Consider the following 20,986-nt stretch of genomic DNA (forward strand, 5'->3'; position numbering starts at 1 on the left):
TGCAGCACAGACACCGCCTCGGCCCAGCCAAGCTATGGAGCAAACCAGGCCCAGCTCCCAGCTTGTGCACATCTGTGCCCAGTGTGCATTCAAGCCACGTGCTGGATGGATATGGAGGTGATCTCTGAGCCACTGTGCAAAAACCAAGGTCAACTTCTGCCGATATTAAAAAGAGATTGTTTTAATCTAGCCTCTTCTTGCATTCACCTGCTTCTGCAGCCCACTTCCACCATATTCTAGTTTAAAATGGGTAATTAACTTTTAAATATTTAATTAAAAAAAACAAATTATGGACTGGAACCATTTATACCAACTGCCTGCACAAAGCAAGATTTTAACAAATCAAAATTACTAGCACAAAGCAGTGTCTGAGGACAAAAATCACAGCCAGCATGTCCTGTCCACACCTGTGTTTTTCTTCTTGTTTTTTTTCCTATAACACACAAGCATACCATCTGAAGAGCATGCACTTGGCTTGTCCAGCACAGCTGCAAGGTGATTTAAACCGTCCTTCTGATGTTCCTCCTGAGCCCCCTACTGGAATGTGTGCTACAGAGGCTGGGGCACTAGCTCAGCTGTGCTTTGGCTTAGAAGTAAACAACCAACCTTCATATACATTACTAGCCAACCTCTGCTGTGATCTACAGAGAGCTTAGAAAAATTTAATAGTGGGGGTTTTAAGTACAAAGGAGGTATTTTCAGTGGCATGTTTTGCTTTTGTTTGCATTTGTAACCAAGAAGAACCAGCTTTTCTGCTTGTTGCTGGTACACTATCAACTTGCTCTGCAACAGCATAATCAACTAACTGGCAAAAATATCCATGTTCATCACATAGCACAGATGATAGAAGACTGGGGAAAAATACAGAAAAAAAATAATCAACATTTCTTTTTCTCAGGGTTCTGTTTTTCTAGCAAGAGATAAGATAGTATATATTGCAGATTCAGGTGTAGGGTGCACTCATTAAATTTGACAGCTGTTTAAAGTTGTTCCTGAATTTCACCTCAACAATAGCTTTCAAAGATGTTTTGAAGAAAAAAAAAAAAAAAAAGAGAGAAAAATCAGCTTAAAGCTAATTTAATTAATTTCATGAGGGGGCTGCAGAGTATAACTACTTCTTAATGTACATGCACTGCATAAGATCTAGAAGAACTTGCTGTGGATTCTTTAAAACCTGTATGCCAATTAGTTCAGTTTAACTTTGTTTTTGTGGTATTGAAGAATTCTTCAAACATCTATGGTTTGATCAACTTTGTAAACTTATATTCTCTAAAGTGCCATAGACCTTTTTTTAAAAATTGTAGCATTTTTTTATATATATATATATTTTAAAAACCCCACTTGTGTGAGATGTGCAATAACAGGAATGGGTTTTGGGTTTGTGGTTTTTTGATTGTTGAGGGGGGTGTGTTTATTTTTTATGGTTTTGGTTTTAAACAAGATATTTGAAAAGTAACTTCCCAGGGAAGAAGTGGCTGGAGTTTTGATGGTGTGGACAAACTAAGCATAGAGTAATGCAACAAAATCACTGATTTTCACAGAATCATAGAATCATTTACGTTGGAAAAGACCTTTAAGATCATCCAGTCCAACCATTAACCTACACTACCAAGTCCACACTAAAACAATCAAGGGTAGACTAGACTAAACCATGTCCCGGAGTGCCACATCTACCCGTTTTTTGAACACTTCCAGGGATGGTGACTCCACCACCTCTCTGGGCAGCCTGTTCCAATGCTTGACCACCCTTTCCGTGAAGAAATTTTTCCTAATTTCCAACCTAAACCTCCCCTGGCGCAGCTTGAGCCCATTTCCTCTCGTCCTATCGCTAACTACTTGGGAGAAGAGACCAACACCCACCTCACTACAACCTCCTTTCAGGTAGTTGTAGAGAGAGATAAGGTCTCCCCTCAGCCTCCTCTTCTCTAGGCTAAACAACCCCAGTTCCCTCAGCCGCTCCCCATCAGCCCTGTGCTCCAGACCCTTCACCAGCCTTGTTGCCCTTCTCTGGACACGCTCCAGCACCTCAATGTCCTTCTTGTACTGAGGGGCCCAAAACTGGACACAGCATTCCAGGTGCAGCCTCACCATTGCCGAGTACAGGGGGACAATCACCTCCCTGCTCCTGCTGGCCACACTATTCCTGATACAGGCCAGGATGCTGTTGGCCTTCTTGGCCACCTGGGCACACTGCTGGCTCATGGTCAGCCGGCTGTCTACCAACACCCCCAGGTCCTTTTCGGCCAGGCAGCTTTCCAGCCACTCTTCCCCAAGCCTGTAGCGTTGCATGGGGTTGTTGTGACCCAAGTGCAGGACCCGGCACTTGGCCTTGTTGAACCTCATACAGTTGGCCTCGGCCCATCGGTCCAGCCTGTCCAGGTCCCTCTGCAGGGCCAGCCTACCCTCCAGCAGATCGACCCTCCCACCCAGCTTGGTGTCATCTGCAAACTTACTGAGGGTGCACTCAATCCCCTCATCCAGATCATTGATAAAGATATTAAACAAGATTGGCCCCAAAACAGAGCCCTGGGGAACACTGCTCGTGACCAGCCACTAACTGGACCTAACTCCATTCAGCACTACTCTCTGGGCTCGGCCACCCAACCAGTTTTTTACCCAGCGAAGACTACGAAGATGAAGATGAATATAACAGTAGTAACAGTAGCTTAAACATTTAAACAAAAACCTCTTCTAGATTGATTTGAAATACTCAGATCTATATAATGCAGACAATCAAAATGTGAAGCTGTAACCATCTCTGGCAATATACAATCTAAAAGCTGAAAAGGCTCAGCAAGTTTTCTTAATGTGCTTTATTTATAATGTGGCACTGCAAAAAACATTCCCATTGAGCTATTTCTGGGTTGTCTATATCACCTTTGTATATATTTTACTCAATAAAGTTCTCTGGATTCTGAGATATTTTTTCAGCCAAATCATTTCCATTTTGCATTGTTATCCCACATCAAGTATCTCACGTCCTAGTGGTAAACGGAGAAGAGTTCAAGTCTTCCTTGAAAGCAGTGGACACTGGTGCCTACCACAAGGAATGGACAGAGCCCAACAAAAGCAGAGCATAGCAGCAATGTATGCACTACAGCCACCTTGTACAGGAAGAGAGGCTGTGGCAATCCAGCTAGAGTAGATTTTGAGCCATGGTTTATTTGTGGTACTGTTATTCTGCTCTTAAGTCACCACTATGTACATGTGTTAGCACAAATGATGTACCTAATGTGCTATTTTTAATATAAATGTCAATTAAAATGTAAGTATTTTTAAATCACAGTTCTATTCCCTGTGCTGTCTTCTGTGTGCGTGCTTGCTTTCCCAACTTAGTGCTTACAACTCGCCTGTGCAAATGAGGGGAATTATCTCCCCACAACAGCACTTAAATTGTGCAATAATTCTAATCATAAAAAATGACTGTATCATGCTGCACAACTGTGCTTACCAGTTACAAGAAAGTTCACAAACTGTTTCCTCTGCTGCCACTGCCACCCTAGATTTGTAAATTACAAAGCAACAGATCAAGTTGATGAAGAATTTCACTAAGAAATGATGCATGCATGCGCAGGCGTCTTCAAAAACTAAAATCTGTTATCTCCCAAAATAATGCTGACTATACCTCAGAGCACTCTGTACTGTGTACTTGCAAATATAACTACGTCACAGTGGTCTAGATAAACTCCTTTTGCCCTTCAAAGAAAACCTAGTAATAAATTCAGTACTAGAGAGCAGGTGTTACAGTTGAAATATGTCCTGGTTTCGGCTGGGATAGAGTTAATTTTCTTCCTAGTAGGAGGCACAGTGCTGTGTTTTGGATTTAGTAGGAGAAGAATGCTGATAACACACTGATGTTTTAGTTGTTGCTCAGTGCTGCTTATGCCAGTCAAGGACTTTTCAGCTTCCCATGCTCTGCCAGGGGCACAAGAAACTGGGAGGGAGCACAGCCAGGACAGCTGACCCAAACTGCCTTGGAGACAGAGGAAATTAAACAGCTGTCCACCTTGCCTGGTCCCTCAGAGGACCCTTCTGTTATGGGGTTGCTGAGGGTCGAAGAACAACAGGGGCCGATCGCTACCACAGCAGTGCACCGGTGGCAATATCGCACCAACCGAGACTCCCTGATTCCCATCCATAACCTGATTCGTTGACTGGAGAGCCAGGGAGTGATCAGCAAGACTCGCTCACCCTTTAACAGTCCCATATGGCCAGTGTGAAAGTCTAATGGGGAGTGGAGACTAACAGTGGACTATCGTGGCCTGAACGAAGTTACACCGCCACTGAGCGCTGCCGTGCCAGACATGCTAGAACTTCAATATGAACTGGAGTCAAAGGCAGCCAAGTGGTGTGCCACAATTGACATCGCTAATGCATTTTTCTCCATCCCTTTGGCAGCAGAGTGCAGGCCCCAGTTTGCTTTTACCTGGAGGGGTGTTCAGTACACCTGGAACCGACTGCCCCAGGGGTGGAAGCACAGCCCCACCATTTGCCATGGACTGATCCAGACAGCACTGGAACAGGGTGAAGCTCCAGAACATCTGCGGTACATTGATGACATCATTGTGTGGGGCAACACAGCAGAAGAAGTTTTTGAGAAGGGAAAGAAAATAGTCCAAATCCTTCTGAAGGCCGGTTTTGCCATAAAACAGAGTAAGGTCAAGGGACCGGCACAGGAGACCCAATTTTTAGGAATAAAATGGGAAGATGGATGTCATCAGATCCCAATGGATGTGATCAACAAAATAACAGCTATGTCCCCACCAACTAGCAAAAAGGAAACACAAGCTTTCTTAGGCGTTGTGAGTTTTTGGAGAATGCATATTCCAAATTACAGCCAGATCGTAAGCCCTCTCTGTCAAGTGACCCGGAAGAAGAACGATTTCAAATGGGGCCCTGAGCAACAACAAGCCTTTGAACAAATTAAACGGGAGATAGTTCATGCAGTACCCCTTGGGCCAGTCCAGGCAGGACAACATGTAAAAAATGTGCTCTACACCACAGCTGGGGAGAATGGCCCTACCTGGAGCCTCTGGCAGAAAGCACCAGGGGAGACTCAAGGTCCACCCCGAGGGTTTTGGAGTCGGGGATACAGAGGATCCGAAGCCCGCTCTACTCCAACTGAGAAAGAGATATTGGCAGCCTATGAAGGGGTTGCAAGCTGCTTCAGAAGTGGTTGGTACTGAAGCACAGCTCCTGCTGGCACCCCGACTGCCGGTGCTGGGCTGGATGTTCAAAGGGAGGGTCCCCTCTACACATCATGCAACTGATGCTACATGGAGTAAGTGGGTTGCACTGATCACACAACGGGCTCGAATAGGAAACCCCAGTTGCCCAGGAATCTTGGAAGTGATCATGGACTGGCCAGAAGGGAAAAACTTCAGAATATCAGCATGTGTCACCTCCTCCTCTGGTAAAGAGGCCCCACTGTATAATAAATTGCCAGAAAATGAGAAGCAATATGCCCTGTTCACTGATGGGTCCTGTCGTCTTGTGGGAAAGCATCGGAGGTGGAAAGCTGCTGTATGGAGCCCTATACGACAAGTCGCAGAAACTGCTGAAGGAGAAGGGGAGTCGAGTCAGTTTGCAGAGGTGAAAGCCATCCAGCTGGCTTTAGATATTGCTGAAAGAGAAAAGTGGCCAGTCCTTTATCTCTGTACTGACTCATGGATGGTGGCAAATGCCCTGTGGGGGTGGTTGTAGCAATGGAAGCAGAGCAACTGGCAGCGCAGAGGCAAACCCATCCTGGGCTGCCGCACTGTGGCAAGATATCGCTGCCCAGGTAGAGAACCTGGATGTAAAAGTTCGTCACGTAGATACTCACATGCCCAAGAGTCAGGCCACTGAAGAACATCCAAACAGCCAGCAGGTGGATCAGGCTGCTAAGATTGAAGTGGCTCAGGTGGATCTGGACTGGCAACATAAGGGTGAATTATTTATAGCTTGGTGGGCCCATGATGCCTCAGGCCATCAAGGAAGAGATGCAACATATAGATGGGCTCGTGATCGAGGGGTGGACTTGACCATGGACAGTATTGCACAGGTTATCCATGAATGTGAAACATGCGCTGCAATCAAGCAAGCCAAGCGGTTCAAGCCCCTCGGGTATAGTGAAGGATGGCTGAAATATTTATATGGGGAAGCCTGGCAGACTGATTATATCACACTCCCACACACCCGCCAAGGCAAGTGCTATGTGCTCACCATGGTGGAAGCAACCACCGGATGGCTGGAAACATATCCCGTGCCCCATGCCACCGCCCGGAACACCGTCCTGGGCCTTGAAAAGCAAGTCCTGTGGCGACATGGCACCCCAGAAAGAGTCGAGTCAGACAACGGGACTCATTTCCGAAACAACCTCATAGACACCTGGGCCAAAGAGCACAGCATTGAGTGGGTATATCACATCCCTTACCATGCACCAGCCTCCGGGAAAATCGAGCGATCCAATGGACTGTTAAAGCTTACCCTGAGAGCAATGGGTGTTGGGACATTCAAACATTGGGATACACACTTAGCAAAAGCCACCTGGTTAGTCAACACCAGGGGATCTGCCAATCGAGCTGGCCCTGCCCAATCAACACTTCTATGTACTGTAGAAGGAGATAAAGTCCCTGTAGTGCACATAAAAAATATGCTGGGGAAGACAGTCTGGGTGACCTCCCCCTCTGGCAAAGGCAGACCCATTTGTGGGATTGCTTTTGCTCAAGGACCTGGGTGCACTTGGTGGGTGATGCAAAAGGATGGGGAAGTCCAATGTGTACCTCAAGGGGATTTGATTTTGGGTGAAAGTAGCCAATGAACTGAATTGTATGATGTTAATTGCTATATAATTCTGTATGTCATATCAATGGTATTACAGTAAGAATCACCCAGCTTAATGAAGAATGAATTTTGATGAAACTAAGCAAACTGCAGCGATGACAGAACCAGACAAGCGCAGCGGTGATGGAACCAGGACTGGCTTCCGCATGCAACAGTCCAACACTGCACACCATCTCTCCTGCCCTGAAAGACTGTGATGACAGATGGAACCCAAAGTCATGGACTAAATGAACTCAATGGATGTTTTGGAGGGATGGCCCATAGATAAAGGGAATGATATCTGTGTGCATATATCAAGACAGGGAAAGTGGTAGTGATTAATTGGAATTTATTGGAAAGGGTAGGACCTGTGTGTGAGGTAGACGGTATAAAATAAGGGGTGGATACTGTCCTGGTTTTGGCTGGGATAGGGTTAATTTTCTTCCTAGTAGCTGACATAGTGCTGTGCATCACTTGCTTTGTATATCATTATTATTGTTATTATTTTCCCTTCCTTTTCTGTCCTATTAAAGTGTATTTATCTTAACCCATGGATTTTCCTTTTTTTTTTTTTTTTTTTTTTTTTTTTTTTTTTTTTACCAATTCTCTCCCCCATCCCACTGGGGAGTGGGGGAGTGAGCAAAACGGCTGTGTGGTGTTTAGCTGCCTACTGGGTTAACCCACAACAATATGATATGAAAAAACCAAATTAAAATAATAATAAAAAAACTGCAGATTGTGATAGTGCCTTAAAAAAAAAAAAAAAGCAAGACACAGCTGTGATACAGAAGTGTCAATTCATAGACAGAAATTAGGAAAACAAACAGTACCAAAGCAATGCTGTTTTCAGCAACTTCATTTTACTTTCAGTAATGTTTTAGGATTCACTTAATACCTGTAGAATTTCATTCAGTAATAACAGAACATGTTTAGATTTTAACCCTCTTAAGTTTACTGCACAAGAAAGTGGGCTGCAAGTATTTAAGAATTTTCGTCATAACAATCGAGTAGACTAATTCTCATTACCCTAATGTATTATTTTGATAGTGGACATTTTGCTTCCCCGTTTCAGCACAATTACAGCATTTAATATACAGAATTATAAAAACCACATGAGAGTTTTACATAGATCAGCCACCCTGCATGATATCCTGACCTGTAAAAGAAAAACCCCTATATTGTTTAAAACTATATATTGCAAACATCCAGGAAAAAAAAGTCTTTTTTTTATTCTATGACACTGTGTTAATACAATAAATATACAAAACTTCTGAACTACTCAGACATGCAACAGGGGGACAGAAGAAGTGCATTTGTAAAGAACCACGACATTCACCAGGATGGCAGAGCACTGTTAGAAATTTACAAAATATACAAACATACCCCAGATAAATAAAACCAAGTCCTAAATTACAGATCTATGACTACAGACATTCCAGTGTTTAAACTTCATACTTTGTACTCAATTTGCTACAATACTACAAAATGACAACTTAAGTGGGCGCCATACTCTGATTAATTAATAAGAGACTGTAAAAATCTAGTTTTAGTTAGGTACAAAATATTTTAACAAATATCAGCTTTCTGTTGTCAAAGCTAAACTCAAACTTCTCCCTCCCTTTTGGGCTGCAAAGTGTCAGAGATTTCTGGTTTAAACAATTCATGTGTAACTGAACCTTGAATTTCACTTAGGAGGTTTAAATCTGTACATTCAACCCATGACATTACAAATCAGTGATCCCTATACACAGAACATTAAATATGTTTTCTCAAAGAGCAGTTAAACATTTGGGGAAAAAAAAAAAACTCTACCTGCCAAATTCAGGTTTTACTCCTAATGTTTTTTCCATAATATATTCCGGTAATGTATGTTGTTATGCAATCTTAAAACTTAAATTAAATTTCAAATATGATGTCCCTAGGATTCATATCCAAGATCTATCCAAGAGAATTGCTTAAATTTAGATTTAAAAGTAACCCATAGTAGAGTTCCTAGATACAACCCTCAAGTTAAATTAAAAATATTATGAAAAGAACAATCTTGATATACAGCTGCTAGAAGTGTGATGCCTGATCTCAACAGAAAATTGTGGCTTTTGTCTGGAAAGCTTTTAATAACATTCCACACAAATTTAAGTTCAGTGCTAGCATGTCCACTAGTATAGAATTTTAGAGCCCCTATGAGACAGAATATTTAAATTACTTTTAACTTCATGATGCAGAGAATATTTAGAAGCAAGTATATTCATTAATATGAACTTCAGCATAGGTGAAACTACTACATTTATCCAAATTCAAGTTGGATTTAAAGAAATTAGTAAAATAAAGGAGACTAATAAGGACTTCATGCTAACAGCACAATACTGATCCAGGGATTAAGCTAAGGGTTTTATTTTTTGTAATGCTCTTATGTTATTATGAATACACTGCAGTGAAAAAGAATTATTCTATGAAAGTCTGTCCACATTCAGAACATGGAGGAGCCTCACAATTTTATGCTCAGTCTTACTAAAGGTAATTCACCTTAAGAGCTGAATTCATTTCCGCTACAGTGTGTACTTATACAGGTTGTGGGATGTGGTCCCTTCCTGTTTTAATTTTCTAAAACAGAGTTTAAAAAAAAAAAGCCTAAGTATTGTGCATAAGACTCATGAGGCAATCCAAGAATATCAAATAGCCTTCAAAGGAGAGAAACATCACTTTATAGTAAGACCTGACTAAATTCTAGAATATTTTGATGGTACATACCATTATGGATTGTTCAGTTCCACAGCACCAATTTAATCTCTTAGGCCTCCAGTTCAATGAGTTAAATTTTAACTTTGTGAAAGATATAGATTTCTCACTTTTCCAACTCAAAATAGTTTAAAAGCTTTTGTTCCCAGCTTAAATCAAATCACAGAGATGGCCGAGTTAGGTTAAAATGAAATCATGTTAAATGCCATTGCTTAAAAAGCTTGATTTTAGACAATATTCCTGGTAGAAAATTAAATACTGTATATATAGATTTTTGGACAAGCAGTAAACAGAGTGACTGAAAAGGCTAGAGATTTAGTACCACTGTTAAACACAAATCTACACTAAAAAAAAAAAATTAAAAAAAACCCCCAAACACAACAAAAATACCACTGCATGTAAGAGGGAAGGGGGGCATGAAACTAGTGTTCTAAAGGTCAATATTTGTTTCTTTTCCAGCAAAATGATTACCCCAAGACATGAATACTGAAATTAAATATAGCAAATATATAATCATTTAGCTCTGTGATTGAAACCATCAGTTAACTTCCTTAAACTGTACACTGCATTACACATTCTATTACAGAGAATGCTTCTGCACCATAGTAATTTCTCACAGGTAGAGAACACTGCATGAAAATAGATACAAACAAATGCTATAATTATAAAGTGACACAGGTAAATTGTGGACCAAAACACTATTTAAACAAGTTCAGATAACTCAACAGTATTCATGCAAACTTACAGGTTTATATCAAAAGACTTATCCTAAAAAAACCCCAAACCCAAGAGAAGAATTTATACTATCTATCCTACTTGTATTTGTCCTCTGGCAGCTGCTGAAATTGCAAAACCAGTAGCCCAACCTAACTTTCTACATCTCTCAGTCTACCCCACTTCTTCTAGCAGAAATAGGGAAAACAGTTCTTACAAAGAAAAAAAAAATGATCCAAAGTGCTTTCCTGAGGTTAAAAAAAATACCAGAGTGAACCACTAAAAAACCCTCCAAATTCTTAATATATTTATTTGATCATTATATACCACAATTCATTCTCAGGCCAATTGTTGAAATTATTTATCCTCCATAAAATATGAAAGGCTTTATATTCTAGAATGCAACATTTTAAAGAAGGGCAGAGAATGGTTATCTTTTTAAAATAAATACATTTATAATAACATGCTGTGTGTATTTTGATCTATGTTTTTAGGGAATATAATAAGTGACTGGAAAATAAAGTACAAAGAGAACCGTCATGACTTTTTATATTTCTCTACATTCGGTTACCCTTGAACGCATTCTGAGCTGCACTGGTTGCTGCTGTTGATGCGGCGTTAGCTGCAGCAGTTTGTACAGTTTTGTTGGACATCACTCCTGTTGCAAACTCCTGCTGCGCTTTCTCAAAACTAGCACCAGTTGTGCGGTAGAGACCATGCACCTAGGGAGGTGGAAAAGCAGTAAAAAAAAGTGTGCTGAGCCTTCTATTTCTTGGTAGAGTAATAGCAAAGTCTCAAACACGAAACAGAGATACACCAGGTCATATCTGAATATGCACGTTTTTTGAAAAGAACCCAGATGCATGTGGTAGAAAGAGTGTAAAAAATGCTCACCATACATTTTTCTTGTTTGTTTCTTTCTCCTGTACCTGAGTATTTATGCAGAAAACAAATAAGGAGAAGGGACAACTCCAGGCTATGCTTAAAATTTCTAGCTTACTGTAAATAGGCCAGAATAGTTTGGGTATGTGAAAACCTTTAAGCGTAACTGTAACTGAGGTTGAATTATTAGAATTGCCAGCACATCATCAGCAGAATTCTCAGTTACATTTAATCAAAACAACATAAAAAACTTACTAGCACATTAGTATCTAAACTTAGGCCTTCTGGATGGAAATTCACAAAAAGGAACCAAGGGAGAAAAGCATCTATCTTTGAGCTTTTATGCTACACAATCATTAATTGACAACAAAATGTTAAAATAATATAAGCAGAGAAATAAAAATCCTTTTCTGAGGTGCCATGCATCTCCCTCTTCTATTGGTTTTAATGGGAATGATTTTAACAAGAGCTGAAACTTAGCAATCATTTGAATCACGCTTCACTCAGCCTGATGAATCACCAGATTTGAAAATTGCATCCTGGCATCTACAGGTCCTACACCTTAGTATACAGTGCATTCACCTACCCTTTCATTGTGGGCTTACCTCCCAACTTCTCTTATTCAAAGCTATCCTTCCCCATTTTAGTTTGCAGAAATAAGTGCATTGTAAAAACAGCATTTCATAACTCCATGACAGTATAAGTAAAAAAGTACTATAGAAGCACAGTTGTTAAAAGGTAAGGCACACCCCCAAGAATATAATTTAATCCCCATTACTTTGTGAGAGAGTACCTCTCTCAAGCAGGAAAGCAAAATGCAGACCAAACATAGGAAACAGAAGAGGGGAATAATAAGTAACGTACCTTTTTAAACATAACTAATGAAATAACAGCAGATGCTGTGAAAAGTGCAGCTATGATTATCATCATAATGCCAACAGGGATACTCTTATTAAGACCAGTAAGAGATGAAATCCACCCACTGAAGGAAAAAGAAAAGACAAACTTTACTAGCACAGCACATGAACCATTCAATCACAGGTATCCACATCAAGGGAAGCTTTATAACCTCCTGGTTCTGATCAACTGAATATTTTTGAAGAAAAAGTCATGGAAATTATACATGAGCATATTTCTGTTCTATAATAAGCTTTTACAGCTTAGTTGCCATTTTCCCAATCCATGCAGTGAAACTATAAGGAAAATTTTAGTAAAGATTATTATCCTTGAGGAGATTTGTGAAGAAATTGAGAGAGACATTAGAGAGTTGCTCATCAACTTTTTGGGGTTTTGTGGTCATACTGTCATTTCAGAATACTTTAAGACTACATGACTTCATGGAAGAGAAAATGTCCCTAAAAAGATAGCTTCTAACTTCTTCAAAAATAAAACAAAAACATGCCACACACACAGAGCTTCTTTGTGGGAAAACTCATTTAGTCGTATCCACACAGTGATGCTTTCTCAATTGGGGTCAACATATTTTTTTTTTTTAAGTAGATAGTGTCAGATTAATTAAGAGAAAAGATTGCTATATCAGTATCTACTTCAAACATTTCCCCATTCTTCAAAATTGAAACACCAACATAAAAGTACAATATCAAACTTGAAGCCACAAAAAGCAGGTTGCCTTAAGAAAAATAAAACATTAAGATGGAAAAGATTCTTCCATTGAAAAGAGAAAAAAAATTCTGTAAACCCAAACAGCCTTAAAACTTTCCTCTACTTGTTTCAAATTGCTTTCATATCCCTTATGTCCAACTGGACTCTACCACAGAACTCCAAAATCCAAACTGTAATTCGCATCTTCTGATGATCTGGCTACGTTTCATACCCCTTCCCCAAGTATCCTTAAAAGAACACTCCACATACTTGGAGAGTTGGCACTCTAAAATTACTTTTTTACTTTGTTCATATCAATCAAGGTACCTATGAAAAAGCAAAATATTGGATTTGAAAGCAAAAATAATAAACCAGGACTTTTCCTTACACTCCAGTTCTAAAGCAATGATGTTTTGCCTGCCTTACAGTGGTGGGTTGACCCTGGCTGGATGCCAGGTGCCCACCAAAGCCGCTCTATCACACCCCCTCCTCAGCTGGACAGGGGGGAGAAAATATAACGAAAGGCTCGTGGGTTGAGATAAGGACAGGGAGACATCACTCAGCAATTACAGTCACGGGCAAAACAGACTCGACTTGGGGAAAATCAGTTTAATTTATTGCCAATCAAATCAGAGTAGGGTAATGGGAAATAAATCCAAATCTTAAAAAACACCTTCTCCCCACCCCTCCCTTCTTCCCGGGCTCAACTTCACTCCCCATTTTCTCTACCTCCTCCCCTCCAAGCAGCACAGGGGGATGGGAAATGGGGGTTGCGATCAGTTCATCACATGTTGTCTCTGCTGCTCCTTCCTCCTCACTCTCTTCCCTTGCTCCAGGGTGGGGTCCCTCCCACGGGAGACAGTCCTCCACAGTCTTCTCCAACGTGGGTCCTTCCCATGGGCTGCAGTTCTTCACAAACTGCTCCAGCGTGGGTCCTTTCCATGGGTTGCAGTCCTTCAGGAGCAGACTGCTCCAGTGTGGGTCCCCCACGGGGTCACAAGTCCTGCCAGCAAACCTGCTCCAACGTGGGCTCCTCTCTCTCCATGGGTCCACAGGTCCTGCCAGGAGCCTGCTCCAGCGTGGGCTTCCCATGGGTCACAGCCTCCTTCAGAGCGCATCCACCTGCTCCAGCATGGGGTCCTCCACGGGCTGCAGGTGGATATCTGCTCCACCGTGGACCTCCATGGGTGCAGGGGGACAGCTGCCTCACCATGGTCTTCACCAGGGGCTGCAGGGGAATCTCTGCTCTGGTGCCTGGAGCACCTCCTCCCCCTCCTCCTTCACTGACCTTGTTATCTGCAGTTGTTCCTCTCACATATTCTCACTCCTCTCTGTGGCTGCAGTTGCACAGTTCCCCCCCCTTCTTAAATATGTTATCCCAGAGGCACTACCACCATTGCTGATTGGCTTGACCTTGCCCAGCGGCGGGTCCGTCTTGGAGCCGGCTGGCATTGGCTCTATCGGACATAGGGGAAGCTTCCAGCAGCTTCTCACAGAAGCCACCCCTATAGACACCGCCCCTGCTATCAAAACCTTGCCACGCAAAGCCAATACACTTACGCACATTTGGAGGTTAGCACCAAACCACTGATACACAGAAGTATCATTACCCAGGTACATTATTGCCAGTCATAGCTCTCCATGCTATCAGCTGGCTACTACAACCATGCTTTTTGTTAATTCAAGTTTGTTGGGCTTTTTTTCCAAGAAGGGTGACTGATTCCCAATAGCTTTTCCTTGTAAAATCTAAATATTAGACCTCGAAGCTTCAAATAAAAGCTGTATATACATAAAAGCTTCAAGTAAAAGCTTATAAGCATCAAAATGAAAAATCAACTATTACAGAATGAGAAGCTGACTCGGACAAATGAGCTTTTCAAATAATATCAAAGATATACAACTATATGCACCCCAATACAATGTTGACTGATTCTTCAAATTTTAGCCATAAATTTAATTAGTAAGTATATTAATACAATTAGAAATAACAAATGATACAAAATAATATTCAAACAGTATATTATTACAGCCTAAATTATTCTCATTTTCTCTAAGTTTTGCTTATTTCTTTGTCCTAGACATAGAGCAAATAACATCTCTAGACACCACTAAAATAGGGGAGGTAACATATAAAAGAGTAGTTCAAAGTGGCTTACACTGAAAGATAAAATTTTGACCAGCCTAATAACAGAAATACCTCACACTCTTGGGATATGTTTCACACACTTTTCCTAGTTAAGAGCACTCCAAAAATGCTTTTTTGAGTGCTAAATGTAACAATTCCAGTGAACACAAGTTGTTTTTTTTTTTTTTTGAAAAAACACACAACTATATTGCAGTTGCTATATCAAATATGAGTGTTTGTCTTACAGACAGTACAATGCTACAGAAAACAGAATACTCACCAGTTTCCCCATCTTTGAAATCCTGCAGCTTGAAGTACATGTACAGCAAACTGACAGATATATACAAAGAAGAACACAAAGAACCTGAATGAACTGTCACTCCTGAAAGAGGGGGGGGGGGGGGGAAAAATTAAAGCAGCCAGGAAATTTATGACTTTTTACAAAATATTGTAGTACCAATGTAAAAATTTTTTCTGCATTAACTAGAGGAAAAGTGCCTCGATTTATTGATGGTGACTTGAAATACCAGTAATTCTGTGGTTTTGTAGAGTGTTCATTTACAAGAGCTGCTGCTTCTTCTTTACTATAGTATTTTTGCCACTTGCACCTCTGTCAGAGGTGAGAATAGCAGCAAGATACTATTCCTTAGTGTTCTGTTCAGCAAACAGCAGGGCCTCTTAGACTAAACATACAACTTTTGCTACAATGCATGAAGAACAGAAGTCTGCTCCACTTTCAGACTGAAATTCACAGCCCTGGCAGGATGGGAAGAAAATATTTTACTTGTAAGAGGACATAAAATCTAATATGGAATTACTCAAACATAATGCAGATCAGAATACTGAAGCAGCTGTTGTTTAAAAACAAAATACACAAAATATGTTTGCTGTTTAAATTACTAAAATGTCAGCCTGACAAAGACCAAAAGTATTAAAAGTCTGTCAAAAAAACCCAAATATAAGCATGGAGGCAAAATCTCAACAAAGACCTCAATGTATTACTATCAAAACTAATGATCACATGATATGCTTCCTACCAAATTTCTAAAGGAAGTAAAAATCACTTAAGTCACAGAACCAGATTTTGCCAGTAATAACTCTTTCTGCAGAAGGGAATTTGTTCATTTCTATTTATTCAACCAGTTCAGTTCAATAACTATTTCATTTTCAGCTGAACAAATGACTGAAAGTTGCATATGCAAGTAGTAGTTTTCCTTTTCCAAACAATAAATATTCACTAAGAACTGCTAAGGATTTACTAGAACTAAAACCCTGAAAGATAACATGACACTGAACTCCACCAAATCAGGAATAATAATTTAATGTAAAACAACACTACTAAGAGAGAGTATGTAAGATTTATAATTAGTTAATGAAAGGTACCATTTTAAAATACTGGCAATTCTCTGTATTTTTAATTTATCTCAATTTGTACCCACATTGTAACCCAAGTCATGACCAAAAGTTAGACTAGTAAATGAAAAATACTCTTCTCATTTTTTAGCCTTAAGGATGTAAGAATTTAGTGTATGAGCAAATGTAAGTTAAACTATATGATTCCTCAAACATGTGTGGGTACAGCAATATCTCCTTGGTTAGCAAAAAGAAGCATCTTATTTAGTCTAAAGGTTATGCTCAACTGCAGTTTATGGATATCAATCTTTCTCTACAAATAGTAGTGCATTTAAACTGAGAACATCCTGATTCATGTCGATATAAAAAATAATTACCAAGAAATACTGTAAGAGTACAGGAATTTAGAATCTCTACATGTCGATTTTCACAAAAAAAGTTCAATTTTGCATGCAAACCAACCATTCTATTTTTAAAGACTAAGATACCACACCTCAAGCTCATGAAGTCTGCAAAACCCAGATTGCTAAAAGCCAGGAAAAATACTGGAGTTTGATTACTATATACCTGGTCTATTCATTCTTAAGAATCTCAGTCTACTTCAATTACAGGTCACTTAAAAACATAAGATGTTTTAAGTATAGAGTTTTATGAAAATCATTCAGGAAGCCAAAAATTGAAGACACTGTTAACTATTAACCTCCTTGTGAAGGGATAGAGATTTAATGAGAGGTTTCCTTAAAACTGTTATCAGCCCAACAGAAAGTTAAATATTTTCTACAACTATTATGCCAATGGTAGAAGCTATAAGTAGAACAGAACAGAATAGAATATTTTCAGTTGGAAGGGACCTACAACGATCATCTAGTCCAACTGCCTGACCACTTCAGGGATGACCAAAAGTTAAAGCATGTTATTAAGGGCATTGTCCAAATGCCTCTTAAACACTGACAGGCTTGGGGCATCGACCACCTCTCTAGGAAGCCTGTTCCACTGTTTGACCACCCTCTCGGTAAAGAAATGCTTCCTAATGTCCAGTCCAAACCTCCCCTGGTGCAGCCTTGAACCATTCCCACGCGTCCTGTCACTGGATACCAGGGAGAAGAGGTCAGCCCCTCCCTCTCCACTTCCCATCCCCTCAGGAAGCTGGAGAGAGCAATGAGGTCGCCCCTCAGCCTCCTTTTCTCCAAACTAGACAACCCCAGAGTCCTTAGCCACTCATCCTCACAGGACTTGCCTTCCAGCCCTTTCACCAGCTTTGTTGCCCTCCTTTGGATGCATTCAAGGACCTTCACATCCTTCTTAAATTGTGGGGCCCACAAATGCCCAAACTCAAGGTGAGGCCGCACCAACGCTGAATACAGCGGGATAATGACCTCTCTTGACTGGCTGGTCATACTGTGTTTGATGCACCCCAGGATGCACTTTGCCCTCCTGGCTGCCAGGGCACACTGCTGACTCCTGTTGAGCCTGCTGTTGACCAGCACCCCCAGATCCCTTTCTGCAGGGCTGCTCTCCAGCCACTCCTCTCCCAATTTATACTTGTACCTGGCATTACTCCATCCTAGGTGCAGATTCTGGCATGTGGACTTGTTAAATTTCATCCCATTAATCATTACCCAATGCTCTGATCTATCTAGATCCCCCTGCAATGCCTCCTGTCCCTCAAGAGAGTCAACAGCACCTCCCAGTTTAGTATCATCAGCAAACTTGCTAATGGTGCATTCAACTCCTCCATCCAGATCACTGATAAATATATTGAACAGAACTGGCCCTAGAATTGAACCCTGAGGAACACCACTCGTGAATGGTCACCAGCCAGATGTAGCCCCATTCACTACAACCCTTTGAGCCCTGCCCTTCAGCCAATTCCTCACCCAGCACACCATGAACCCGCTCATCCCACAGTTGGACAACTTGTCCAGAAAGATGCTGTGAGGGACGGTATTTTGATATTTTTTGGCTTTTGAGCCTTAGTAAAATCCAGAAAAACCACATCCACTGCCTTCCCTTCACCCACTAGGCAGGTGACCTTATCACAGAAGGACATCTAATTAGTTAAACAGGACTTTCCCTTTGTGAACCCATGTTTACTGTGCCTGATGATTGCATTGTTCTTTAAATGCCTTTCAATAGCACCCAGTATGATCTCCATAATTTTTTACCAGGTACTGAGGTTAGACTAACAGATCTGTAGCTCCCTGGGTCTTCCCTCACACCCTTCCTGCAAATTGGAATAACGTTGGCTAGCTTCCAGTCAGCAGGGACCTCCCCCAGACTCCCAAGACCTTTGGTAGATGATTGAGAGGGGTCTTGCCGTAACATGCACTGGCTACTTCAGTGCTCTGGGATGAATCCCATCAGGCCCCATGGACTTGTGAACACTCAGCTGATACAGCTGGTCCCTTACAATTTCAGTGTCCACAAATGGAAAGTCACTGTTCCCACACTCGTGGTCCTCCGACTCAGGGGACCGGGCAGCCCAAGGTCTATCAGCATTATTAAAGACCAAGGCAAAAAAAGCATTGAATGCCTCCGCTTCTTTATCCCTATTAGTCAGGTGACCATCATCAAGTATCAGTCCAATGTTTTCTTTAGACCTCCTCTTGCTATTAACATACTTAAAAAAAGCCTTTCTTGTTGTCTGACACAACACTGGCCAGTTGGCCAAAACTGAGCTTTGGCCTTTCATGTCTTCTCCCTGCATATACAAACCATAGCTCTGTAATCTTCCTGCAAAGCCTGATCTTGCTTCCAGAGGTCATACAATTTCTTTTTCCTCCAGCTCCACGAGGAGTTCCCTGTTCAGACAAGCTGGTCTTCTGCCCCGCTTGCTTGACTTAGAGGACACAAAGGGATTGCCTGCTCCTGCACTTCTAAAAGGTGGTTCTTAAAAACTGACCAGCACTCGTGGACTCCTAAGCCCCCAAAAGCAGATTCCCAGGGTACTCTGCTAAGTAGCTCCCTGCATAGCTTAAAGTTTGCTCTCCTGAAGTCCAGGGTAGCAACTCTGCTGACCTTTTTCCTCATTACACCGAAAATTTTAAACTCAACCATTTCATAATCACTGTGGCCAAGACAGCCACCTGTCATCACATCCCCCACGAGTCCTTCTCTGTTCATAAATAGCAAGCCTAGGAGGGCATCTTTCCTAGTTGGCTCACTGAGTACCTGTGACAAGAAGTTATCTATCTTCCACAAACTTCAGGAATTTCCCAGGCTTACTCGTCACAGCAGTATGGTATTCCCAGGTGATGTCTGGGAAGTTGAAATCTCCCATAAGGACAAGGGCTACTGATCCAGAGATTTTTCTCCTAATTGCATATAGAATAACTCATCAGTGCTAACATCCTGGCTAGACAATCAGTAGTAGACACCCACTACAACATCTCGTTTGTTTTCCATCCCCCTAATCCTCACCCAGAGGCTCTCAACCACATCATTGCTAACTGTAAGGGCTGTACAATCAAACCTCTCCCTTACATACAGTGCAACACCTCCCCCTCACCTGCCCTGCCTATCCCTCCTGAACAGCCTGTAGCCTTCCATCCCAGCACTCATTCCACCAAGTCTCGCTAATACCAATGATATCATAACTCTGGGAACTGATGAACGCTTCCAGTTCATCCTGTTTGTTTCTCATACTGCATGTGTTGGTGTACAAGGATTTCAGATGTGCTCCTGAGCCCTCTGTGCTCCCAGGAGCAAATATTTTAAAAATATTTTAATGGATATTCAATGACATTCTTAACTGTTGCCATCAACATTTCAGATAGAGCAAATGAATTAATGCAATCATTCTACTTGTTTCTAATGAAATCATATTAAAGGATTATCATGATAAACAAGCAAATTGTGGAATGTTAATGCATTTCAAGTGTAGTATTTTTTTAAAATATCTTAAATCAAGCTGAAGTTCTTACCTGAAAGCTCCATAAAGTGGTCTGTACCAGCAAACAAAAGAACAAGGGGTAAAAAGCAAGAACCATAGGATACTCAATCCAAAATCAACCCCTCGCGTAGCATCAATGTAAAACCAGGCCAAACATCCAAAGATATTAAGAAACAGTGTCACTGTATGGACTGCAGAAGCAAAGCAAAAAAGTCTAAATTAAATTATGTTCATATAGTAAATTATTACAACTGTTAAAATAATACCATAACTGTGCATTTTTAAACAAAACATAAGCATGCTGACAATAAATCAATATCTTCTCTCAGCAATAAGCTGATTTTTATAGTTTTCTAACTTTCGGGTTAAAGCCAGTATTCACAACAAAGTACTGAACATGAAAATTCAAGTAGTATCAGGTGTATAGTGAAGAAAAAAAATTCCATTATAAAATATTTTCAAACCTAAAATGATGAAAAAAAGAGGTTTCTACAGCTGCAATAATTGTTACTTCTACAATATTTACTGCATACAGATATTTGCACTTTAACATGCCCGTTATTTATCCTCACTTACAATACAATCAGGCAAGTAAACGAGTGCAGGACTTTCAGCCTTAATATTACAATACAAAACTACTGGATTTTTTTTTTTAGAGAAAAGCTTATAAATTATATAAAATACATAATAAATTTAACACTGTACACATTCTAATTTGAAAAGAAAATTTTCAAAAAATCTTCTAATGGAAAGCTCTTTGTCTTACATGTAATAAAGCAAAAAAAACCTAATTAGTAAAAAAGTTTCTTGGTAAAACAAGATCTGCAAGAAGCTGTTCTAGATCCTTTAATACATATTGCATATTTAAATATTTCTTA

At 40.7% G+C, this 20,986-nt stretch overlaps 1 protein-coding gene and 1 pseudogene across 2 annotated transcripts in view; one reads left to right on the top strand and one right to left on the bottom strand.

The window, feature by feature from the left end:
* The first annotated feature begins 34 nt into the window (after positions 1-34).
* On the top strand, positions 35-656 carry LOC142596565 (uncharacterized; annotated as a pseudogene).
* Positions 657-10,811: 10,155 nt separating this feature from the next.
* The window catches only part of LOC142596466 (secretory carrier-associated membrane protein 1-like), a 58,264-nt gene continuing 48,089 nt past the window's right edge, over positions 10,812-20,986 (bottom strand). For both annotated transcript variants that reach the window (XM_075725587.1, XM_075725586.1), the window contains 4 exons: positions 20,140-20,299; positions 15,144-15,245; positions 12,001-12,118; positions 10,812-10,976 (listed from right to left, as the gene is read on the bottom strand). In XM_075725587.1, the coding sequence (XP_075581702.1) occupies positions 10,812-10,976; positions 12,001-12,118; positions 15,144-15,245; positions 20,140-20,299 (545 nt within the window). The remainder of the gene's footprint in view (positions 10,977-12,000; positions 12,119-15,143; positions 15,246-20,139; positions 20,300-20,986) is intronic.

The sequence above is a fragment of the Pelecanus crispus genome, chromosome W, assembly GCF_030463565.1.
Source record: "Pelecanus crispus isolate bPelCri1 chromosome W, bPelCri1.pri, whole genome shotgun sequence".
NCBI lineage: Eukaryota > Metazoa > Chordata > Aves > Pelecaniformes > Pelecanidae > Pelecanus > Pelecanus crispus.